General features: G+C 38.7%; 1 protein-coding gene across 1 annotated transcript in view; it reads left to right on the top strand.

Annotated features, from left to right (window-relative positions):
• LOC133292600 (BEACH domain-containing protein C2-like) overlaps positions 1–27,266 on the top strand; it is a 119,384-nt gene that overhangs the window by 57,434 nt on the left and 34,684 nt on the right. The window contains exons 16-22 of the mRNA XM_061491025.1: positions 9,007–9,152; positions 9,822–9,891; positions 10,064–10,147; positions 10,227–10,283; positions 17,789–17,857; positions 17,957–18,043; positions 18,128–18,244. Of these exons, the coding sequence (XP_061347009.1) occupies positions 9,007–9,152; positions 9,822–9,891; positions 10,064–10,147; positions 10,227–10,283; positions 17,789–17,857; positions 17,957–18,043; positions 18,128–18,244 (630 nt within the window). The remainder of the gene's footprint in view (positions 1–9,006; positions 9,153–9,821; positions 9,892–10,063; positions 10,148–10,226; positions 10,284–17,788; positions 17,858–17,956; positions 18,044–18,127; positions 18,245–27,266) is intronic.

The following is a 27,266-nucleotide window of genomic DNA, read 5'->3' as shown; positions in this document are numbered from 1 at the left end:
TAAGCTAGTGGGTGAGGCTACATTAATGGTTTTATATATCTCTTAACATGTCCTCTCACAAGAGAGCCCATTGGGTTTGAAAGGTGGACGATACATCAGGGCCAGCCTACCTGTGCTAAGAAATTGCACAAAGAAAATGGGGGGCGGCGAAAATCGAACCCGAGACACCGAAGCTCTAATACCATGTAAAGAACCAATTCAACCTAAAAACTTAAGCTAGTAGGTGAGGCTACATTAATGGTTTTATATATCCCTTAACAATATCAATTTCGAAGACTTGTGAGGCTGAAGTAGAGAAAGGTTTATGATAAAAAACGTAACATCAATAGATACTGTTGAGATATATATTCCAAGGTTCTTTACAGATACAATATAAAGTCTGAGGCCCTGAGAATAGCAATGATATCCTTTATGAAGACGGGCATAACTAATAGAGTGGCATTTGAAGGTTTTAGCATTGAGCTTGTGTTTCCCCAGAATAAAACACGTATAACCAAAAATATTAGGAGGCATCGGATGCACAAGCACCAGGGAACTAGATGTGATGAGGAACTTTACTGTCTAACACAGAGGAAGGTATGTGGTTTATAAGATAACATGAAGTAAGCACACATCTCCCTAAAATTGAAGACGAACATTCATATGCAGTAGAGATTTGGCTGTTTCAACTAGGTGTCAACTTTTGCGTTCAACTACGTCATTTTGTTGTAAAATATGAGGACAAGTAGGCTGATGTAAGGTGCCTTATTGAGTTAAGAATTCTTGCAGGTTAGAGGCCATATATTCTCGCGCATTTTCACTATGCAAAACACGAATAATGGTTTCAAATTGGGTACAAACTCCAGGATAAATTTTTTGATAAATGGAGAACAATTCAGAACGATTCTTAATCAAGAATACCCAGGTGCAGCGAAAATAATCATCAATAGTGGTCACAAAATATATAAAATCCCAAAGTGGACTTGACCCGACTTGGACCCCAAATATTTGAGTGAACAAGAGAGAAGGAAATCTTTGTCCTTTTGTTTTCATGACTAGCAAAGTAAGAACATGTATTTCCCTTGTTGACAAGACTCACAATCCAAAGACTGTAAACAAGACAAATGTGGGACCATCTTCTGAAGTTTTGTTTAGACTATTGGAAATATTCAAGTGTTAGTAAGGGTGAAGTCCTACATTGGTTGGAAAAGAAGCAAGCGAGGACTGTATAAGTGCAACAGGACCCATTTGGTTGAGACGTGGTATAAGTCCACTTATCCTAGTTTGTCATTTGTACACAATAGTGGAAGTATCCCTTGCACAGGATTTTGGGCTCCCATGTACCATTTTTTAACGGTGGTACCAAAGCTAATGATTTGACTGGGCTGAGTATTTGGTGATTGTGATGCAATTGAAGAGGCCTCCACGGAAGGCTAGTGTGACTTTAATACATAAAAAGAAGAGGATTCCACAGAAGTTTTCCTTAAGGGGAGCATGATGTTAGGACTGGGACTTGAGGAGACGATGTAGGACATATTAGAGTGTGAGTAGTGGTGAAGTTCCTCATTGATTAGAAATGAACTAAGTGAGGACCATATAAATGCAAAATGACCCATTGACCTATAACCTTAAGGTTTTGGTTTGAGATGTGATGTTAACCCGCTTAATATGGTTTGTCATTTGGCCCATTGGTGAAAATATCTGTTGTAAAGGATTTTGAGCTCTCTCGTATGATTTTTAATATAAACTTGGATGTCCAAGACGATTGTGAATGAGGTCAGGAGAATCTGTCATAGTAAAGGCTGACAACAGAGTTTGATTGAACAATGATTGGACTATCGCTGATGTCGGTAGAGCGAGTCACAAATTGCGCGACAGTGAAGGAAGGTTGCTGGTATGAAGCGTGGAAAGGGGTGATGACGGCCATTGTGTGCAATGGGCACAATAGAATTAGGGTTCTATGGAAGCAAGGTTTACTATAACGTTAGCTCTGATACCAACTTGAAATTGAGAAACTATGTGTGAGTGTGTGTTGTGACCACACTGGGATTATATTTATATCAATAATTACATGGGCTTTAGCCCTATTTACTTTTTGTGGGACTAATAGCCAATTGAATATACATTCTAATAGGCTCTATAGATAAACATTAACAGAACAATGGAAGAATAGACATTGAATTGATTCTGAGTAGTGAGCATGCACCATAAATAACACATATGAGGGGAAGGGGCCTTATGATGCCTACAAGCTTGGAACTTGTCATTAGTAAGTTGTTGCTTACATGGAAAAGGCGATCATCATATTTATAATTTTTGTTTGGTAAATACTTGGCCTTATGATTGGTAATTGTAGAATATTCTAGAGTCTTTTACTTGTTTCTAGCTACTAGTATCTTTGAATAGTGTGATGCCTCTTCGGTTACTGTGTATTTTATTTATTACTTCATCTCCTTAACTACCTTGTAATATGTATAAATAGAACCCTTTGGGGTGTCAATCTATATATGAAAAAAATACATTTCAGTCTTATATTCCAATATGGTATCAAGAGCAGGTTATCCTGTGGTCTTCTTGTAAACCTCCATAGTCTTTTTTTTTCCATTTTTTTTCACGGTTTCGTTTTTTTTACAATTCAGAAATCATATCTGGACCCCTTCAATCACGAAACCAAGACCACCACTGAACTCAGAAGCCATTTCCGAGTCGACCCACGTCAGCCCCGTCGCCGGACCGTCAGCCACGCGCCTCCACGCGCCGCCACCACAGATCTGCTTCTCCGGCGCGTGTGAGCCACGCGCCACCCTGCTGGCTTCCGTTTGTCACGCGGCTTCCACAGAACAGCTCGCCTGGCTTCCCTCTTCCTGTTCTGAGGGTTTAAATCACGATTGGATCACTTTTCTTGCTAAGTCCAGTTGTTTCCTCTTTGTTATCAAAGACAATAGGCGTGACCTGTTGCTCTCTTTCTTTTTAGAACGATGGAAGTTGGAAATAATGAGGATGAGAATAAGCATTCTGAAAAATTATCCGGTAATGTTTCCGGTGTCTCTCCTCTTTCCTGTTCTTCGTCTTCTGGAGACAACCCAGCTATACAGATTACTAACCACCGTTTAAACGGTAAGAATTATGTGCAATGGCATCAATCTGTCAAGCTGTTTATCCAAGCAAAAGGGAAAATGGGGTATCTTGATGGAAAAAAGGAAAAACCCGAAGCTGATGATCCTGATTATGATAAATGGATGACTGAAAATGCCTTGGTCATGACCTGGTTGACTAACTCCATGGATCCTGATATCAGTCAAACTTATTTGTTTCTTGATACGGCTCAGGAAATTTGGGATGCCGTTAAAGAATATTATTCTGACCTAGGCAATGCTTCTCAAGCTTTTGAACTCAACACCAAGGTAAGAGAGTTACATCAAGAGGGGATGTTTGTTACTGAATACTTTCTTGCTTTAAAAACTCTGTGGCAGGAGTTGGATCTTTATGATGCAGCAGATCTTCAAGGTTTAGAAGCTAATGCAAGGTTTAAGAGTTATTTAGAGAAAAGACGTCTCTATGATTTTCTTGCTGGCCTTAATCGTGATCTTGATGATGTTCGTGGAAGGATATTGGGGCAGAACCCGTCACCTTCCATTGCAGCTGCTTTTTCTATGGTACGACGGGAGGAACTTCGCCGAAAGGTAATGTTGGGAGACAAGAACTCTAAATCCTCCGATGTATCTGCCCTAGTAGCAAAACATACTCCTCGTCCCCCTAGTGATGCAAAACGTTCTGAACGATGGTGTTCTCATTGCAATAAGAGTGGTCACACTCGCGAAAAATGTTGGGAAATTCATGGAAAACCACCAAACTGGAAAACAAAGGGGCTGAACAAGGGTCGTGCTTATCAAATCTCTTCTGATGATAAGGGTGAGGAGTCTCGTGCCTCTCCAAACTCCGATGGTGTATTCATCCCGAAAGCTCAGTATGAGCAATTCCAGAAGGTGATGTCTCAATCTGCTGAGGCAACTAGTCATGTTGCTCAACAAGGTATGGCATTCCATGTTGATCGTAGTAGTCGTTGGATTCTTGATTCAGGAGCCTCTGATCATATGACAGGTAATGCATCCTTGTTTTGTTCTTATACCCCTTATTATCACCCGTCACGAATAAGGACTGCTGATGGTAGTTTCTCTAATATTGCGGGAAAGGGATCCATTAAGCTCTCTGATCATATTACTCTGAACTCTGTCCTTCATGTCCCTTCTCTTACTTGTAACCTTATCTCTATTAGTAAACTTTCCTCTGAATTGCATTGTGTTGCTAAATTCTCTGCCAAAACTTGTGTTTTTCAGGAACAGGATTCGGGGCTGATGATTGGCAGTGCTAGAGAGGAAGAAGGACTTTACTATTTTGAAGAAGATTCTCATGAAAAGAGAATTTTTGCAAATCACTCTTTATGTTTATCAGACGATTGAAATGATGTTTTGTTGTGGCATCGTCGTTTAGGACACCCAAATTTCTTTTATCTTCAAAAGTTGTTTCCAAACTTATTTATCAATAAAAAACCAAGTTCCTTTTTTTGTGATGATTGTCAGTTTGCAAAACACTCTCGTGTTTCTTATTCCCTCAGAGATTATAATGTTTCGTCTCCATTTACATTGATCCATAGTGATATTTGGGGGCCAGCTCGTGAAAAAAATATATCTGGAACTCGTTGGTTTATTACTTTCATTGATGATCATTCTAGAGTATGCTGGGTATATCTTCTAAAGGATAAGTCTGAAGCTGCAGCCACTTTTAAAAACTTTCATGCTATGGTACGAACTCAATTCCAGACCTCTATCCAAATCCTGCGAACTGACAACGGTACTGAATATTTTAATTCAGTTCTTGGGGATTACCTAACCAAGCAAGGTATTATCCATCAAAGTTCTTGTCCTAACACCCCTCAACAAAATGGGGTGGCCGAAAGAAAAAATAGACATCTCATTGAAGTTGCTAGAGCCCTCTTGTTTACGATGCATGTCCCTAAATACCTATGGGGGGAGGCTGTATTGACTGCCTCATATCTCATCAATCGGATGCCTTCTCGTGTCCTGAATTTTCATTCTCCCCTATCTTGCCTTACCCGTTTTTCTTCCTCCTTTCGGGCTTTCTCTTCCCTTCCTCCAAAGTTGTTTGGCTGTGTGGCTTTTGTTCACATTCCTCCACATCAAAGGTCAAAACTTGATCCTAAGTCTGTTAGATGTGTCTTCATAGGATATCCTCCTAATCAAAAAGGGTACAAATGCTACTCACCTTCTCTTCGAAAGATTTTTGTTTCTATGGATGTTACCTTTTATGAAACACAATCATTTTTTCCTTCGACTTCTCTTCAGGGGGAGTTTATTGGTGTAAATGAAGACAAGTCTTGGATTCCAAATAATTCTACTCTCTTACCTTTACCCTTGGAAACAAGTGTTGTTTCTTTACCTATGGAGACAGGGGGAGTTAATGAACAGGAGAAAAGGACAACAACTGTACCAGAGACTGGAGATCCTCCCGGTAAATGGGGAAAAATCTACAGCAGGCGTAAATCTCCTCAAGATCCTCTAGACTGCCAGAGTTCTGACCCGAGTCCTAGTTCCAGCAATCCACTTGAGAACACCGGTACATCTGACCTAGATATGCCCATTGCCCTTCGAAAAGGTACTAGATCTTGCACTGCTCATCCTATTTCTCATTACATTTCATATGAAAAGTTATCTCCAGGTTTTCGTGCTTTCAACACTATATTAGACAGTACAAAAATACCAAAAAATATCCAAGAGGCACTTAATGACCCTAAATGGAGGGATGCAGTTTTTGAAGAAATGGATGCACTTAAGAAAAATGGAACTTGGGAATCCGTGGCACTTCCCAGAGGAAAGAAAACTGTAGGTTGCAAATGGGTGTTCACAATAAAATTTAATGCAGATAACAGCATCAACAAATATAAGGCCAGATTGATTGCCAAAGGATTTACTCAGACTTATGGGATAGACTATCAGGAGACGTTTGCTCCCGTTGCCAAACTTAACTCTATCCCAGTCCTACTATCACTTGCTGCCAACCTTGATTGGCCCTTGCATCAATTGGACGTAAAGAATGCCTTCTTAAATGGGGACTTACATGAGGAAGTTTACATGGATCCACCACCTGGTTTTGAAGAGGGAGATGGTTCAGTATGCAAGTTGAAGAAGTCTCTTTATGGACTTAAACAATCCCCTAGAGAGTGGTTTGAAAAGTTTACTCGTGTTGTTAAAGAAAGAGGATTTGTCCAAGCTTAGACTGATCACACTTTATTTTTTAAACACTCCGATAGTGGCAAAATTGCTATCCTCATTGTTTATGTTGATGACATAATTGTCACTGGTGATGACTGGGAGGAAATAAAATCTTTAAAGGGGGGTTTAGCTAATCAGTTTGAACTGAAGGATCTTGGATCACTCAAATATTTCCTTGGAATGGAAGTTGCTCGTAGCAAGGCCGGAATTTCCTTATCTCAGAAGAAATATATCCTAGACCTGCTACAAGAAACAGGTATGCTCGGGTGCAAGCCAGTAGAAACTCCTGTTGAACCCAATATTAAATTGGGAATTGAAGATGGAAAAGATGTTGACAGGGAGCAGTACCAAAGGTTGGTAGGGAAGCTGATCTACTTATCTCACACTCGGCCTGATATTGCATTTGCAGTTAGCATGGTTAGCCAATTCATGCATTCTCCTAAGGAAAAACACCTTAGTGCGGTTTATAGAATCCTCAAGTACCTCAAAAACACCCCTGGTCGAGGAATGCTCTTTAAAAGGGGACACAAGAGGATGATAGAAATCTATACAGATGCTGATTGGGCTGGTTCTGCAATGGACCGAAGATCCACTTCAGGATATTGTACCTATGTCTGGGGAAATCTTGTGACTTGGAGAAGTAAGAAACAAACTGTTGTTGCCAGAAGCAGTGCAGAAGCAGAATTTCGGGCGCTAGCCCATGGCATTTGTGAAGGAATCTGGTTAAGAAGACTCCTTGAAGAGTTAAAGATATCTTATTCTCTACCTGTCAGACTCTATTGTGATAATAAGGCTGCAGTCAGTATTGCTCAAAATCCTGTACATCATGATAAAACCAAACATGTGGAGGTTGATCGTCATTTTATTAAAGAAAAATTAGAGGAGGGTAGTGTATGTTTGTCATATATACCTACCAAGGAGCAAACAGCCCATTCTCACCAAAGGATTACATAAACCCATCTTTGAGGATTTAATTAGCAAGTTGGGGATGATCAATATATATCTCCCAACTTGAGGGGAGTGTAGAATATTCTAGAGTCTTTTACTTGTTTCTAGCTACTAGTATCTTTGAATAGTGTGATGCCTCTTCGGTTACTGTGTATTTTATTTATTACTTCATCTCCTTAACTACCTTGTAATATGTATAAATAGAACCCTTTGGGGTGTCAATCTATATATGAAAAAAATACATTTCAGTCTTATATTCCAATAGTAATGACTAGAGAATAAGAGCCACAAGGATTTCTTCTCGTCAAACAATGTAGAAAACCTCACCGAGTGAGAGAGAAGGAAATTTATCCTTTCCTAGAATTCGAACCTTAATAGGTTCATACTCTAGTTTAAAATCTTAGAGGAAATCAAAGATGTGGCCTTTTTCAATAAAACTAGCCAGGTGGAAGCATCCTTGTTGCACTCCTTTTCTAGATTATTGATATTGATCTAGGATCCCATAATAATTTGGAAGAGAGAGGGTTCCTTTAGTAGAAAAAAATGATTGTTTTGAACCAATGGCAAGTGGCTATATCATGTTTCATGGAGTAAGTCTTATCGAGAATGTCCTGAATTTCATGGGCAGTTGGAAATAACTTGCAATTTTGACAAATCATCGGTGTCATAGAATTTCACATCTATGTCATAATAAGGGAGTCTCCATCGTCCCACTCATCAAACTTTGGGTCTGCTTATTAGGGCCTTTCCCTCAATATGGTTTAGCTTCCCTCGTCTTGAAGGTAGTATGAATGACTTGGCTCTTTGCAAATTATTTTTTTCGGTATGCCTATAGGTTGGATGTAAGATCGGTAGGTCATTGGGAGTGGGCATCATGATATTAGACATGATGGACTGGGTAGTGGTATAGTTGTGTTGGTCTCAGAGTTTGCATTGTGACAATGCGTTAATTGTTTGGGTGGGCCATGGAGGAGATGAGAGAGCTTGTAGGTGGTGCTGTATGGACAGGCTAAGGGCAGATTAGGTTCAAGGAGGCCAAGACAAGTTAACTAAGACCAGTGTTAGACCCAACGGTGGCCTGATTATCCGCCTCGTGTGTTCTAAGCAGCACTGCATGGATTTGAAGGGTGAAAGAACAAGGCACGGATGAGAGTGCGTGAATGGATGGCTGGTGTTGGGTTTCCAGTGATTGAATGATTAGTGAGATCACCTGTTGAAAAAGCTGGGGCGGCAAACAACAATATATAACAACAACTGAATGTGACAAAGGAAGTTTTGAATGCGTTGAAGGCACAAATCAAGGATGAGACCAGCAGCAATGAAGGCGGCTACTACTAAGGCCACGATGAAGCTAGGCTTGGGTTAATTTGCGGGAGCAGAGTCTCCTAAAGATTTGGAAGCTCTGAAGCCAAATTGAATGTAAAACTAGAATATTGTTTCTAAATGAATAAAAATTGTATTATTCATTACAATATTTAGGCTAAACTAAAAAATTACTTTACTAAAATAAGTCCAATCTAATTTAACTAATGACCTATCCTATTAATAAAATAATATATTTTAATTACAATAGTTACAAATGTTACCGAAGTTGGAATTTTACATCTATAGCTTTTGCTTGCTTCACAGAATCAAAATACATGGAACTTTTTTTTTTGGAGGTCCATAAAGCGTTAAGTTGAAGATTTGCACTGATATTTTTATTGTGGGCAAGATGCATGAAGGATTTGAAATTGTATTCTCGGCTTAGGTATTGTATTGCATTATGTGAATTGCCATTGTCTTGTAGGTAACCAATAGGAGGATAAATTTCATAGTTGATAAGAGTGAGACCAGCACCACAATGGATGGTTTGAATTTCGGTTTTGAGGCAGGAGACCAAGAAAAGGATCGCAGCTGGTTATTGTCATCTCTTCATCAAATTTATAGTCGGAGGTGAATTTATTTTGTTGACTGTTTATTATCTATTCATTCTATCGCCTGCACTAGTCATAATATTCATTGATGTATATGTTAACTATACATTGATGTAGTTGATATTTGTCTATTAGCATTAGTTTTTAGTTAGTTTTAGATTCACCATTGATGTTATGGAATCTTTGCTTTCCTTAAACTGCATTGGGCTAGAGATGGTTTAGGGGGAAATCTCTGCCTTTGGACTTGCTATTGGACATGATAGTCTTTCTGGCTTCCATTGGATGCTCAGCTTATGGTTTCTTTCAAGGAGTCTCCTAGATGGGCTTGCAAACATTTTGCAAAACTGTTTCCTATAAATGAGTTTGTTTACACTTGCTATTCATTTGTTTCTTGGCCAAGGATGATATCCCATTTTTCTTTCCACTACTCGTTCTTTCCTCTATCTTTTAATAAAATGCTTCTATAAAAAAAAAAAAACTTGGGCTAGATAAACAGTAGAGTTCAGCATTAAAACCATGAGATATCAGTGCTACTTGAAGCAACCATGTGTTTCTTCCGATTTTACTTAGCTACTTGAGGTTTTCTGCTTGATAGTCTATATTATTGTGTAAAGTTATTATCCATATGGAGTATAAATTTAGAAAAAACAAATGTTCAGTTGTTTGTCAGTGTTGGTTCCTGTTACAGATACCTTCTTAGAAGAAGTGCACTGGAGCTATTTATGGTGGATCGTTCAAACTTCTTCTTTGACTTTGGGGTATTACTTTTTAAATGTGCCACTTTATTTCCTTTTACTTTTCAGGAATAAAATATTGGATTAGTAATTGCAGTGAATGCTGATATAATTCTGAACATTTTACTAAGGATTGTTAAATGTTACAAACTTATAATCCTAGTACTTATTTCCCCTACCAAAATTTCCTCTTCAGAGTAGTGAGGGGCGAAGAAATGCATATCAAGCAATTGTTCACGCACGACCTCCTCATTTAAATAATATATATTTAGCTACTCAGGTAATATCTTTTATGTGACTATTCATTTTTGTAAATTTCTCTCCATTTGGGCTGAGAATAACAATAATTTATTTTTCAGAGGCCTGAACAACTAATGAAAAGAATTCAGCTTACGGAGCGCTGGGCAAGGTGGGAGGTAAAAAGTGTGCCTTTAAGACTTCAAAAGATATTGGTGTATGTTTGGATTTGCCTAATTATATTGAAAATCAGGTTTTGTTTTTTAGGTTGAGTTGTTTTCTCCAAAAGCAAATATGTTTGTAATTTGGATTTAATCATAAAATTTTTTGAATTATTTTTTATACGAAAATAATTTTTTTTTCTAAAAACTACCATTAGAGCATTGTAATTTTAATTATTTCTTGAGATTATTTGAAAAGCTTGAGAGGTAAATACTTTTTTACCTTGTCAAGAACCAACTCTCCCAAAAACTTAAATTGTTAGGTAAAAATATTTGAATAATTTTTATATTATATCTATAATATCTCAACGCAAAAGCCTTTTGTGGAATTGAAGTATGAATAATGTACGCGACGTGTTGAAAGCTTTGTCATCGACAATTTTATACTTAAATTCAACTTTTGTTTTATTAGAAGAATGAGAATGACAAGGATGGAATTCTTGGACAATTTGTTCGTAGAGGTTCTTACCATGTCAAGAACCAACTCTCACAAAAGTTATAGATTATTTTGATAAAAACCAACCCAGAGATTAGGAAAGTAATTATTAGGGTTTATTCCTGCTTGGTTTTATATATTATAGCCCTTGTACACGATGACTCATGAAATAATATTCAATATTTTCCCATATTTCAGCTTGGAGTTAGAGCTCCTTATCTGGCATGCCCGACTTTCGTTAAACCTTTGGTTTGCCTCTAGTCGCAGTCCTCCAATGCTGGTGCCACCTCTTTTATGGCTCTTTCATTTTTTCCTTTAGCGCTTCAAGACTTCTGGTCCTTCCAGTTGTTGTGCCTCCTTGTTGGCCCGTTTTTGACTTGCTGACATCCATCTCTGTTGCCTTCACCCATTGCTAGAAAACTTTTTTGGCATCTTTTCCGACAACAATCCATTTCATCTGATTCAGACTTCGATCTACATGACTCGGACACCTCGCGCGCAAACATTGCTTCTAGTGTCCAAATGCACATCTAGAAGCTTCTCGTATCCTTATTTCCGGTCACCATCTTCCACCATTGTTTTTCATGTCTGGACACCCAGGATTGAAGTTGCACCGTCTAGATTGGCCCAGCCACCGAAAACCCATCTCAAGCAGCCGCCACACATGCCCTCACGTGTGTGGCAGCATGTAACACCTCCAGTCAACTTCGGTCAGGATCGTTCAGGCCTCCTTTGCTTGGGTTTGTCCATTGCCAATCTATTTGATGCCTCCATATTATACTTGTCTTTCTTCTTTGTCATTTGTATCTATTCCCAAGGTGATGCATTATCCCATTTTGGGTGAAGACAGGAGGCGGGCTATGATTGGTGAGATGAATGCACTTCATAGGAATGGCACTTGGGAACTAAGATGGGCGGGCTATGATTTGGGAGATGAATGCATTTCATAGCAATGGCTCTTGGGAACTAGTTCCTCTTCGCTGTTGGTTGTTGGTGGATTGTTACTCTTAAGGTTGGTCTTTATTGCAAGATTGATCGTCTTAAGGTTCATCTAGTGGCTAAAGAGTACACCTAGATTTTGGGCTTGGATTATGGAGAACATTCTCACTAGTGGCAAAAATTGCTTTTATTCACCTCTTTATCTCAATGGCTGATTTTTTCCGTTGGCAACTTCATCTGCTTGATATAAAAAATCCTTCATGGTGGTTTGATAGAAGAAGTTTATATGGAGCAAATTTTTTAGTTTGTTGCTCGGGGGGAGTTTACTGGCATGGTTTGAGTTGAAAATAGAAGGGATATATTATTTGATAATTGTGTTTTACATCTGTACAATTGCTCTCTATTTAAAGAGACTAAATAACCTAATGGGCTAAGCCCAAAAGAAGATTATAGAATGAAAATAAATAAACAAATACAATTATTTACAACTCTCTCCGTCAAGCTGAGATATAGATATTTATCCTTCCCAGCTTGCTAGTAAGCTCTTGAAACCTTTCTGAGGGGAGACCTTTTGTTAGAATATCAGCTAATTAACGTCCAGAAGATGTATGGAATGGTGATCAACCCGCTATCAAGCTTCTCTTTGATGAAATGACGGTCGACCTCAATGTACTTAGTCCGATCATGTTGAACTGGATTATGAGCTATACAAATTGCGGACTTATTATCACAAAACAACTTCATAGGTCCTTCACATCTTATTTTGAGATAATCAAGTATAATTCTCAACCACAATAATTCACAAATGCCTTGAGCCATAGCTCAAAATTCAGCCTTTGCACTCGATCTGACAACCACGTCTTGCTTCTTACTCCTCCATGTTAATAAGTTACCACAAAGAAACATACAATAACCAGTGGTAGATCAACGATCAATCACGAAACCAGTATAATCAGCATAAGTATAAACTTCTAAAGAGAGATTGTCATCATGCCCGAATAACAGTCCTTTACCAGGAATGACTTTGAGATATTGAAGAATTCTCTCCACTGCCTGCATGTGTTTTTCTTTTGGATTATGCATGAACTGACTCACAATACTAACAACATAGGTTAGGTCTAGTCTAGTATGAGCCAAATATATCAATCTCCCAACTAACTGCTGATATTATCCTTTATCATCTGGAGGACTTTCTTCTTCATATCCCATCTTGTCATTCTGCTCAATAAGAGTATTAGAGGGTTTACACCCAAGTTTTTCCGCTTCTTTAAGAAGATCAAGGACATATTTCCTTTGGCTGATAAAAATTCCTTCCTTTGAATGAGCTACTTCTATCCCTAGGAAATATCTCAATCTCCCAAGATCTTTAATTTCAAACTCAGAGACTAGCCGTGCTTGTAGAAAATGTCTCTCTGCAATATCATCAATATATACAAGGAGCACAATTAGCTTCCCATCATTGGAGTGCTTGAAAAACAATGTGTGATCTCCTTGACTCTGTTTATATCCTAAGGCCATCATAACCTTAGTAAATCTCCCAAACCAGGCACGAGGAGACTGTTTCATCTATACAAGGCATTTTTTAACTTGCAGACTTTATTTCCTCCATCCATAGAGTCAAAGCCAGGTGGGATTTCCATGTAGACTTCTTCTTCTAACTCACCATTAAGGAAAGCATTCTTCACATCAAATTGATTCATATTCCAGTTGTAATGGGCATCAAGGGATAACAAAGCTCTCATAGTATTCATCTTTGCAACTGGGAAAAAAGTTTCTTCATAATCAATGCCATAGGTCTGAGTGTAACCCTTGGCAACTAACCGAGCCTTATATCTCTTAAGAGTACCATCAGAATTATATTTCAAGGCATAAACCCTTCTGCACCTTACTGCTTTCTTTCCATCAGGTCTATTAACAACCTCCCAAGTTTTATTTTTTTCCAAGGAATTCATCTCATCTTGCATGGCTTGAGCCTAATTCTCATTTTTCAATGCTTCATGTATTGATTTTGGGATTGAGATAAAATCTAGTGCTGAAATAAAACTTTTGTGCTGCATAGAAAGATTAGTAGAAGAGACAAATTGAGAGATAAGGTATTGGGTACAAGATCTTTTTTCCTTTTCTTAGGGCAATAGGTAAGTCATCAGAGGTACTGGGTAAGCTATCGGAAGCAACATGCAAGTCATTAGAGGCAATAATATTAGGTTCAGAAACAGGAGAAGTAATAATAATAAGGTCAAAAACAAGAGATTCAGGATTTACCAGTGGTTTAGACGCTTGAGGCTGCTGGTGAAGCAGTGTGGACTGCTTTCTCCTGTGATATACCAACTCATGTGTCACAATCCTCCATATTTTCGATGTATTGGCTGGGTCAGACACAGGAGGATCAGAAACAAGAGGAAGAGGTGTAGGAGAAGACATGGAAGGTCCAGACTCAAAGAGAGAAGGTGATGAATCTATTGACGGCTGCTCTCCCCCTAAAGATGAGGACTTTGGAAAAAAGACTCAGATTCATGAAATGTGACATCCATGGAGACAAAGTATTTCCGACTAACAGGATGATAACATTTGTAGCCTTTTTATCAGGAGTATAACCAAGGAAGATACATTTGAGAGCCCTAGGACTCAACTTATTGCAATGGTGTTTATGAACATGGACAAAGGCAACACACCCAAACACTCGTGGCTGAAGACTCTGCATAAAGGGAACAGAGGGAAATAATGAAGTCATTGAGTGAATAGGACTTACATTGTCAAGGACCCGAGAGGGCAAGCAATTGATTAAGAAAGTTGCAGTAAGAATGACATCTCCCCAGTAGCAATTGGGTACATAATTATGAAAAGGTAAGGCACGAGCAACTTCAAGAAGATGACGATTCTTCTTGTCAGCAACCTCATTTTGTTGAGGGGTGTACACATAAGTAAGTTCATGAATCATGCCCTGATCTTGGATGAATTGAGAAAGACGCTGATTGACATATTCAGTATCATTGTCAGACCTTAGTCTTTTAATTCTTTTACTAAATTAGGTCTCAATCTTTTTATTAAATTGAAAGAATAACGGTGGTACCTTAGATTTTTCATGCATTAAATAAACCCAGGTTACACGAATGCAATCTTAATGAAAGAAACAAACAATTTATTACCAAAAGCATGAGAAACTTTAGATTGACCCCCAAACATCAGAATGAACAAGATCAAAAGGCTCAACACTTTTAATGGTACTGGAAGGAAAAGAGACACAATGGTGTTTAGCAAACTCACAAACATCACAATGAAAAGACTCAACAGACTTAGACAAAAATAATGATGGAAATAAAGACTTAAGCAAACGAAATGGAGGATGCCCTAAGTGTTTATGATGAAGCCAAATCAAAGAGTCAACAATAGACTGAGAATGAGTCAATAAGGTGTGATTCTTAGCATACTCTGCAGAAGATTCTGGCACCAGATAGTACAGCCCACCTTGCTCCTTAGCACCCCCAATCGTCTTTCCCGTGGCGAGATTCTGAAAAGCATAGTGAGTAGGGAAGAAAGTTACAATGCAGTTCAAATCTTTGGTAATTTTATGGATAGAAAGAAGATTAGTGCAGAGTCTGGGAACATAAAGAGCATTTTGGAGATGTAAGGAAGGCTGTAAATATATGTTTCCAGAACCCGCAACTGACGTGTGTGAGCCATCAGCTACGGCTATTGTATGGGTGCCAATAGTAGGGTTATAAGAGAGAAAGGAGTAAGCACAATAAGTCATATGATCAGTAGCACCAGAATCAATAATCCAAGAATGTTTAAAATTAGTACAAGAAGTAAGAAAAGAATGAGTAGTGGAACTCATACCAATCACAGTCAAAGCACTAGCACTAGATGACTTACTCAGAGAATCAAGCATGGTCCGAATCCGCTCCAACTCATCTCGGCAAATAGAAATAAATTCCAAAGATGCACCGTGGGACCACGCCATAATGCTAAAATAACCTCAAAAGAAACAAATCAGTCTCAAATTGAGGAAAAATTACCCCAAAGGTATGCGGAGAGTCCAAACAGAGGTAGAATTATCAGATCTGCCAAAAAAGAACAAAAAAGGGCCAAAAAGACTGCAACTTGATGTGAAAATCACACAAATGCAAACCCAAATGACTTCTGACTCTAGCAGTAACACGGGAACAGTGCTGATGAACAGGAACACGTGAACAATTTTTTTTTTGGGAAACCTCCGTGGATTGATAGATCTGGAAAAACGGAGTCAAACAGTAGTCCTCTTGGTCTAAAAGGTCCCCGAATTTTTTTTTTCCGGTGATGGCTAATGGCGACGAGAGCATGGTTGTCAAACTCGCGAGTAAACTCGCAAACTCGGACGAGTTTACGCTTCTGGTCACCCTTAACGTTCCCGTTTCATTGCAAACTCACTTTTAGAACTCAAACGGTTGAAGCGCCGTGTTTTTTGGCAAACTCGTAAACTCTTACTAGTTTAACAATTTCAAGGAAATGGAGAAAAACCCATGGATCCGAAAATTTGACCCGAAACCCATCGTATAAATGGGCTTTTTAACACAAAAAACCCTAATACCTGGTTTCAGCCGCAATCTCCTTGCTCAGTGAGAGACGACGTCGCGCTACTCCTGCTCCACCATCTTCTCCGACGTGCTTCATCGTCGTCCTTCGTCTTTCTTCTCTTCCAATTTCTCCATGGAGAATTTGGGAGCCCCGGAGTCATGAGAGGTGGCTGATTTGGACAAGTCCATGAAGCGCTTGAACATGATGGTCTCCTCCATCAAAGATTCTCAACATCGCAAGCATGCTGATGATGCTCCACCACCACCTCAATATCTTCTCCACTTTGTTTCGTTTTTATTTTATTTTTTGCCTCTGTTTCTTTTTTTTCTTTTTTTTTGTGCCTCTGATTCTCGTTTCATTTACAATTTTTTTTTTTGGTAAATTCATTTATAATTTTTTTCTCTCTAAAATATGCACAGTATATTATTAGTAAGGAATCATGTTTTATTACTTTATTTAATTGTATTATACTAAAAGTTAAATTTAACATTATGTATATCTATATTAATAACTCATTTTTTATTTAAAAATCAATTGTCATATTAAAAGAAAACGTATTTGATATTAAATTTTAAGTAAAAATATTTAATATAACTAATATAACTCTGAATATGGATTTTAAGTAAAACATATTTGATATTTTGTTTAGGATTTTGATCTTTTGTGGTATGACTTTGTATGTTTGAGACATTATGTGATTATGACTATTGTATGACATTATTTTGCTAGTTGGTTGAATTAAATTTTCTTATTATATTACTTTATATATATATATATATATATATATATATATATATAATTTGTATCTTGTGTTACGATTCTACGATCCGAGTTACGATTCTGCGATTTACGATTTTGGTTCACCCTTCCGAGTTTGCGTAGACTCTCGAGTTTGACAACCTTGGGCGAGAGGCAAACAAATAGGGTTCTGCTCTAAAGACGACAGTTGCGGAAGCAGAGCCTCAGGATCGAGTTCTATACCAAGTTGAAAATATAAGGGATTATATTATTTGATATTTGTGTTTTACATCTGTACAATTGCTCTCTATGTAAAGAGACTAAATAACCTAATGGGCTAAGCACAAAACAAGATTATAGAATGGAAATAAATAAACAAATACAATTATCTGCAACAGTTTGCCATCTTTGCATATACTAGTATAGGTTCATTCAGTGTATATAGACACACTGTCTAGGTCCATTCTGTGTAAATACACTTATTTAGGTTCATTTTATGTTTATCCTATTTTTATTTGTAAAATCAAAGCAAATCTCCACTGTGAAGTTAAAAAACACGGAATCTAGTTTGGTAATTTAATACATAAAGGTTATTCTTGGTATACAATCCAAAATCATCTATCTTAAAATCAATTATGATTTAACATTTCCAAACATAAATCAATTTTGTCATAATTGATTTTCTTAAAAGTAATTTTAACATACTTTTTTCACAGCTAATCAAACACACACATTGTTTCTATTATAATTTCAACACTCATCGGTTTTGTATCCATTTTTTGATGCCCTTATGCAGATCAGTAATTTTGAGTATTTAATGCAACTCAATACACTGGCTGGGCGTAGTTATAATGATTTAACGCAGGTGATTTTTTTTTCTTAGTTTATTGTTTCCTATCATTAAACTCTTTAATCCTATCTTCATATTGTAATTTATTTTATCATTATTATTTATTTTTGGCAGTATCCGGTTTTCCCCTGGATTCTTTCTGATTACATCTCAGAGAGCTTGGATCTTTCTAACCCTTCTTCTTACCGAGATCTTTCAAAGGTTATCATGAATGTTGCTTCAATCAGTTCAAGGGAAAATACTTTTGTTTTTTTTAAAAAAACTAATGCTTTTGATATGATGCAGCCTGTTGGTGCGCTGAACCCTGATCGTCTGCAAAAATTTCAAGAGAGATATGCTAGCTTTGATGATCCCATTATACCCAAATTCCATTATGGATCACACTACTCAAGTGCAGGAACAGTAAGATTCCCCCCTTTTTTATCTTGAATATTTTAAAAAAAGAAAAGAAAAGAAAGAAAACAAAATTAGATCACTCTTGATTACCATAGTTTGTTAGCATTCAAGCAGGTGCTGCATGAAGATGTTAGGAACCCCTATTTAAGAAAAGTAGGTTAAAAGAAGGACGGGCCAGCAATCTAGTTGCATATGGCCTGTTAGTAAAAGATTTAATTGATATTGTTAGATGTGTTTTATATATTAGATATAATTACCTTAATAGAATTTATGTTGTTAGATACATTAGATAATGTTACCTAATCTTAATTAACATTTTTAGATACTGGTTACTTGTTATTAGGGGATATTATCAGATACAATAGTTAGGATTTTAAGATTTCGGAGGATACTCCTCTAGAATAGAAGTAGGATAAAAGTAAACAGAGGGCAGAGAGGGAGGAAGGGTGACATTAGAATTGGGTTGCGGGGAGAGACCAGCCTCTTGAAATCATGGATATCAGTCGCTGTATTCACTTTATTTTCCGTATCAATAAAATTCCAGCCTCTTGAAATCTTGGATATCAGTACCTGTATTCACTTTATTTTCCTTATCAATAAAATTTGTCTCAATTTTCTGCATAAATCTCCTAAGATGTGGTCCAGTTCTATGAACAAGTGTAGAAGCTATCGAATCCTGGGAGTTTGTTCATGGCTTGTACAAGGACGAAGGAGAAGGTTCGAATGATTCATGAAATTTATGGAGGACGCTCGGCTGGAGTCACTGGGGAGAAGGTTCGAACAATTTGTGAAATGGATTGACAGCGAGCAGAACGCAACAGATTGTTGCATGAATTCTATCTTTTGTTGAATATTTTTCATAGCTGGTTAGATAATTTGATAAGACAATAATTTTTTTTATTTTTCAGAATACGGCTAACCAATATCTGAAATAATCGATTACGATAAATAGTATCAAATCGAATCTATTTTTGTAACTTAAAGGGGTTAAAATATCGTTTGTTTTGGCTTTTTGACCCCATATTGTAGGGTGGATCTCGAAAGATATGAAAGATCTCCCTTTAAGCCGTACATATGACTATTGTTAGAATAGATATGATTAGATACGATTAGATATGATTAGATTACTTCCTATCTGTAAATATTATTCCTTTGTGATTAGTTCTGGGCTACTCACTTAAGCCCATTAGGGTCTCTATATATTGTAACTCTTTGTATCAGATTAATATACAACATATTATTTTATATTCAAGTTGGTACCAGAGCTCTTTTGTTCTGGGGACCCTCGCTTCCGCTTAGAAACCTTGTTTTCGCTTTAAAACCTAAGCCCACTGCTTAGGAGTCTTCTTTCTTGGCCGTGCGTCCTTCTGGCAAGCCATCTAGGGCTGTAAGCCCTTTCTGAGTAATTTTCCAAACGGGTCAGCACCTTCGACGGCCACCGGAACCACCGTCCGGCACTGTTCAGGCCGCCGGAGAAGTTTTCCGGCGAGTTTTCAGCCCAGACCACACGCAATCAGGACCGTCTCCTCCCGGCGACCAAGTCTGCGGAGGTCCGGTCACCAACACATCCCTCACGCGCCATCACGCGCTGCCCATCTCCTCTGCGCGTGGGCCTCACGCGCCACCTTTTGTCGGGGCGTGTGCACTGTTCCGGCAGCTTTTTTCGGTCGGTCTTGGACAGAGAAGCTCCCCTCCTCCTCCTCTTTCCGGATCTGTGGTTGGTTCTCTGTGGGTTTGATTTTTGGTGCGCACCTCTTCTTGATCGGTGACCAGGTTCGTTTCTATTTATTCGGTTTATATCTTTGTGATTTAATATAATGGCAACAACTTCTCCTGTTCATTCGGAGGTCAGTTCTCCACCTCCTCTTGTCAAAAATTCTCCCCATATCTTCTCCACCAATGTTGGGCCCATTACCTCTTCAAAGTTGAAGGGTTCTGTTAATTACAAGAACTGGGCCACCTCACTTCGAGTTTGGTTCTTTGGACAGGGACATGGGAACCATCTCACGACTAAGTCTACTGATGTTCCTAAGGAGGAAAAAATCTGATTGGGAAAAGATTGACAACCAGATTCTGAGTATTCTTTGGCAGTCTATTGATCCAGTCATCTTGGACATCTTCTATTCTTTTCAAACTTGCACTGAAGTGTTGGAGGAAGCAAAAAACCGCTACACTAATGATGTTCAGCAGTTCTATTTCATCATTTCTGAGCAAATCATCCGACATTCAGATGGAGACATATGTTGAAAAAAGTCGATCTTTGATGCAGGCATATTTGGATATGTTGCCTTACCCTATTGATGCTTCTGCATATCGGAAACAGGTGGAACGTCTGTTTATGGTTGCCACACTTTTTGGTCTCCCGAAGAATATGATAATGTCCGGGATACTATCTTGACTAGTGGGGATCCTGATCTATCAATGACGTATCAGCGTCTTCTGAATCTTAACAAGAAATCTGCTCCTGCATCGTCTGCTGTTGTTGATTCCACTGCTCTAGTTTCCCGTACTGACTTTCGCGGGAAAATTGGAGGTGGACGTGGTCGTGGTAGAGGCCAGGGAGTACGTGGCCCAGGAGGACGTGGTCAGCGACCTCGTTGTCATTATTGTCAGCAACTTGGTCATTATGAGGAACGTTGCTACATAAAGTATCCTCACCTGCGACCTTCTTATGCTGCTAATATAGCTCAATCGGATTCTGCTTCAAATGGTACATGTGAAGAACCTTGGGATACACCACCCCAAAAGCTAGCTCAAAGGGTGGGAGTGCCCAAGACCTTATAAAGGTCACATTAGTTGCACATACAACCAATGTGAGGCTATATATCTCAACACGCCCCCTCACACGAGAGCCCATTGGGCTTGAAGAGTGGACAATGCAACAGTCCCAGCCTACCTGTGCTAAGAAACGCCACAAGAGAAAGTGGAGGGCGGCGAGACTCTGATACCATGTTAATTGTCATAGATACAAGAGGAAATGTTAGTAATCCTTGTTGTATTAAACTACACAACATTGGTGCTATTATATAGCAAACCAATTGAAGAATACAAAGAGACACACTCAATGTGGGACTTCTACACTATTAACACTAACACTCTTAACAGTATAGTCTCTCTCTCCTCTGAAGACTATGCAGCATTCCAGACCCTTCTCAAGAAGGTCTCTCCTCAGTCTCAGGCCTCTGCTTCAGAAACTGGTAATTTTGTTGCTTGTGTTTCTCATTCTGCATCACTTGGCCCTTGGATATTTGACTCAGGTGCTACTGATCACCTCTGTGGTAATAAGGAACTCTTTTCATCCTTTACATATTCTGATAATTTACCTTCTTTTACCCTTGCTGATGGCACTAAGGCTCCTGTTCATGGGATTGGACAAATCTGTCCAACCTCCTCATTGACCTTGACATTTGTCTATTACATTCCTAACATCCCTTATAATTTAATATCTGTTAGTAAATTGATCAACTCTCTTAACTGTATTGTCACTTTCTCAAACCATTCTGTTTCTGTGCAGGACCCGGGTACGGGGAAGACGATTGGAGTGGGCCGTGATTCACGGGGTCTGTTCTACCTGGTTATGCCGAGTCCTTCCGTTGCTTGTTCTCTCAGAATCTCCACAACTCATCCACTGTCGCCTCAGGCATCCTAGTCTTTCAAAATTACAGAAGATGGTTCCTTTTTTATCCGGTCTACACACTTTAGATTGTCAGTCATGTCAGCAAGGAAAGCACATACGCTCCTCCTTTGCTAATCGAGTCAATAAACGAGCTAATGCTCCTTTTTCAATAATTCATTCAGATATTTGGGGTCCTAGTCGTAGTGTGTGTGTTTTAGGTTTTCGGTATTTTGTTACCTTTATTGTTGATTTTTCACGTTGTACTTGGATTTATTTAATGAAAAACCGTTCAGAGTTGTTTTCTATTTATCAAAATTTTTTTGCTGAAATTCATACTCAATTTGGTGCCTCTATTCGTATTTTCCGTAGTGATAATGCTAAAGAATATGTTTCTGTGGACTTTCCTAATTTCTTAGCCAAACAGGGTACTTTACACCAAACTACTTGTCCTCACACTCCACAACAAAATGGAGTAGCTGAACGTAAGAATAGACATCTCATTGAGACTGCACGGACTCTTCTTATTCACATGCGTGTTTCTCTTCACTTCTGGGCCGATGCAGTCCTTGCCTCTTGTTTTCTCATCAACCGTATGCCTTCATCTGTGCTTAATAATGACATTCCTTATAACTTATTGCTTCCAGATGTTCCTCTCTATCCTCTATCCACTTCCTCTCTATCCTCTATCCCCTTCCTCTCTATCCTCTATCCTCTATCCCCACATATCTTTGGTTGTACCTGTTTTGTTCATGATCTCATCCCTGGTAAGGACAAGTTAACATCCAAAGTCTTTAAATGTATTTTTCTTGGTTATTCTTGTCTTCAAAAGGGTTATCGTTGTTATTCTCCCGATCTTAAGCGTTACTTAGTTTCCGCTGATGTCACTTTTCTTGATCAACAACCCTTTAATTCTATCCTATCTCAGTTGTCACAGGTTGATCATGTTCTTCCTGTCCTTTTTCTTGACTTGTCTTTGCCAGCTGCAGGTGCTTCTATTCCATATGAGCAACCTATTGCTTCTATACCTGAGGACCGTCCACTTCTCACCTATTAACGTCGCAAAATTGTGCTTCCTGTCGACTCGACTCTTACTGACTCATCGCAAAACTGTGCCTCCCATTGCTCAAAGAAAAGGTACACGTACTACTCGTAACCCTTATCCTCTTTATATCTTTTTGAGCTATGACCGTCTTTCTTCACCTCATTTCACTTTTGTTTCTAGTCTTTCTTCTATTTCTATTCCTAAGACCACAGGTGAAGCACTTTTCCATCCAGGGTGGCGCCAAGCGATGCTTGATGAGATGACTGCACTTCATTCCAATGGCACTTGGGACCTTGTTTCTGCTGCTCCAGAGAAGTCTATAGTTGGTTGTCGCTGGGTGTTTACTGTGAAAGTTGGACCTGATGGCCATGTTTATCGACTCAAGGCACACCTAGTTGCAAACGGTTTTACTCAAATCTTCGGCCTTGATTATAGCGATACATTCTCTCCGGTCGCTAAGATGGCGTCAGTTTGCCTATTTCTTGCTCTTGCTGCTGTTCGTCACTGGCCACTCCTTCAATTTGACATCAAAAATGCCTTTCTTCATGGTGATTTACAAGAAGTTTATATGGAGCAACCACCTGGTTTTGTTGCTCAGGGGGAGTCTGGGAAGGTGTATCGTCTTCGCAAATCCTTATATGGTCTCAAGCAGTCTCCTCGGGCATGGTTCAGTCGCTTCAGTTCTGATGTTCAGGAGTTTGGCTTAATTTGCAGTAAAGTTGACCACTCTGTATTTTATAGGATCACATCTCCTGCTAAGTGCATCTATTTGTTAGTCTATGTTGATGACATCATCCTCACCGGGAGTGATCAAGCTGGAATTCGTCAGTTAAAACAGTATTTATTCAGTCAATTTCAAACAAAGGACCTCGGGAAGCTGCGTTATTTCGTGGGAATTGAGGTAGCACAATCTAGACAGGGCATTTCTATCTGTCAAAAAGTATGCCTTGGATATCCTAGAAGAGACTGGTATGTTGGGGTGTAAACCAATTGATACACCCATGGATCCCAATGTCAAGTTATTGCCCGGACAGGGGGAGCCGTTATCTGATCCAGGTCGTTATCGGAGGCTAATTGGGAAGCTCAATTATCTTACGGTGACTAGGCCAGACATTTCTTTCGCTGTTAGTACGGCTAGTCAGTTTCTTGATTCCCCTTGTGATTCTCATTGGGATGCTGTTGTGAGGATCCTCTGATACATCAAAGGAGCACCAGGAAAATGTTTGTTGTATTCAGATAAGGGAAATACAGAAATTTGTGGTTATTCAGATGCTGATTGGGCAGGATAACCCTTAGACAGGCGCTCTACTTCTGGCTATTGTGTCTTCTTTGGAGGAAACTTAATTTCTTGGAAGAGCAAGAAACAACCTGTTGTTGCTCGATCTAGTGCAGAAGCTGAATATCGTGCAATGGCAGTTACTACATGTGAGTTAATCTGGTTAAAGCAGTTGATTCAGGAGCTTCGTCTTTGTGAACAGAAACAACCCATGACACTCGTTTGTGATAATCAAGCTGCGTTACATATATCCTCTAATCCTGTATTTCATGAGAGAACTAAACATATAGAGATTGATTGTCACTTCATTTGAGAAAGGATTCAGTTAGGAGAAATCAAGACATCTTTTGTCAACTCTAATGGTCAACTAGCGGATGTCTTCACTAAAGCTCTTAGAGGTCCTCGGGTTGAATTCATTTGTAGCAAGCTTAGTGCTCACAATATATACAACCAGCTTGAGGGGGAGTGTTAGAATAGATATGATTAGATATGATAAGATATGATTAGATAGATTAGATATGATTAGATTACTTCCTATCTGTAAATATTATTCCTTTGTGATTAGTTCTAGGCTACTCACTTAAGCCCATTAAGGTCTCTATATATTGTAACTCTTTGTATCAGATTAATATACAACATATTATTTTATATTCAAGTACTATCATCGAATATGGCTTTCGCAAAATTCGATATGTATCTATGAGATTGAGTATGGAATTCTGTTTACTCACTTTAAATTGGATAGCGTGAAGGAGAACAAGATGCCCAACAATCTTGCTTTTAGAGGATGGAGAAGGCCTATCACAAAGACCCAATGGATGACAGCAAACGAATTCCTCTAATAGCTGCATGCTAGATGAAATTGGAAGAACAAGGGAAGAAACAAATAAGGCATTCTGTTTTACTACCAACTCTTGAATAAGAAGAGATTGAAATAAAGGAGGAGAAGAAACCTAAAGATGAACCCAAGCAAGAAGATAATCCATTATTGAATGACCCAAATCTGAATGAGAAGACTTCAATATAAAATAATGTGTTGTGTATTAATCTAATAAAAAGAGTTACAATATATAGAGACCCTAATGGGCTTAAGTGCGAAGCCCAGATCTAATCCAAAAAGAATATTTACAGATAGAAAGTAATCTATTCAAATCTAATCATATCTATTCTAACACTCTCCCTCAAGCTGGTGCATATATATTGTGAGCACCAAGCTTGCTACAAATGTATTCAAACCGAGGACCTCTCAGAGCTTTAGTGAAGATATCCGCTAGTTGATCATTAGAGTTGACAAAAGCTGTCTTGATTCCCCGTGTTGAGATATATAAAACTATTAATGTAGCCTCACCTAGCAACTTAAGCTTTTGGGTTGAATTGGTTCTTTACATGGTATCAGAGCCTCGTGTGCCGGGTTCGATCCTCGCCGCCCCCCACTTTCTCTAGTAAAATTTCTTTCTTCGCACAGGTAAGTGGGCTTGTGCATCGTCCACCCTTCAAGCCCAGTGGGCTCTCGTGTGAGGGAGCGTGTTGAGATATATAAAACCATTAATGTAGCATCACCCAACAACTTAAGCTTTTGGGTTGAATTGGTTCTTTACGGAGAAGAAACAAGGACCCAAGTGCCATTGGAATGAAGTGCAGTCATCTCATCAAGCATCGCTTGGCGCCACTCTGGATGGGAAAGTGCTTCACCTGTGGTCTTAGGAATAGAAACAGAAGAAAAACTAGGAACAAAGGTGAAATGAGGTGGAGAAAGACGGTCATAGCTCAAAAAGGTATAAAGAGGATAAGGGTTACGAGTAGTACGTGTACCTTTTCTTTGAGCAATGGGAAGAGCCTCTGGTGAAGGAGCCGGAGGGGAAGAATCAACAGCAGTGGGCGATGAGTCAGCAAGAGTCGAGTCGACAGGAGGCACAGTTTTGCGACGCTGATAGGTGAGAAGTGGACGGTCCTCAGGTATGGAAGCAATAGATTGCTCATCTGGAATAGAAGCACCTGCAGCTGGCAAAGACAAGTCAAGAAAAGGAACAGGAAGAACATGATCAACCTGTGACAATTGAGATGGGATAGAATTAAAGGGTTGTTGATCAAGAAAAATGACATCAGCAGAAACAAAGTAACGCTTAAGATTGGGAGAATAACAACGATAACCCTTTTGAAGACGAGAATAACCAAGAAAAATACATTTAAAGGCTTTGGATGTTAACTTGTCCTTACCAGGAGTGAGATCATGAACAAAACAGGTACAACCAAAGACATGTTGGGATAGAGGATAGAGAGGAACATCTGGAAGCAATAAGTTATAAGGAATATCATTATTAAGCACAGATGAAGGCATACGGTTGATGAGAAAAGGAATGTCATTATTAAGCACAGATGAAGGCATACGGTTGATGAGAAAACAAGAGGCAAGGACTGCATCGTCCCAGAAGTGAAGAGGAACATGCATGTGAATAAGAAGACTCTGTGCAGTCTCAATGAGATGTCTATTTTTACGTTCAGTTACTCCATTTTGTTGTGGAGTGTTAGAACAAGTAGTTTGGTGTAAAGTACCCTGTGTGGCTAAGAAATTGGAAAAGTTAACAGAAACATATTCCTCAGCATTATCACTACGTAAAATACGAATAGAAGCACCAAATTGAGTATGAATTTCAGCAGAAAATTTTAGATAAATAGAAAATAACTCAGAACGGTTTTTCATTAAATAAATCCAAGTACAACGTAAAAAATCATCAATAAAGGTAACAAAATACCGAAAACCTAAAACAGATACACTACGACTAGGACCCCAAATATCTTAATGAATAATTGAAAAAGGAGCATTAGCTCATTTATTGACTCGATTAGCAAAGAAGGAGCGTATGTGTTTCCCTTGCTGACATGACTGACAATCTAAAGTCTGAAGACCGGATAAAAGAGGAACCATCTTCTGCAAGAGTAAAAGAGGGTAAATTATCAGAATATGTAAGGGATGAAAAAAGTTCCTTATTACCACAAAGGTGATCAGTAGCACCTGAGTCAAATATCCAAGGACCAAGTGATGCAGAATGAGAAACACAAGCAACGGGATTACCAGTTTCTGAAGCAGAGGGCT

The sequence above is a fragment of the Gastrolobium bilobum genome, unplaced genomic scaffold (assembly GCF_033153095.1).
Source record: "Gastrolobium bilobum isolate Gb01-03AN ecotype WA unplaced genomic scaffold, APGP_CSIRO_Gbil_v1 utg909, whole genome shotgun sequence".
Lineage (NCBI taxonomy): Eukaryota > Viridiplantae > Streptophyta > Magnoliopsida > Fabales > Fabaceae > Gastrolobium > Gastrolobium bilobum.
Note: the sequence above shows the minus strand (reverse complement) of the source record. Positions and strands in the feature narration are given on the sequence as shown.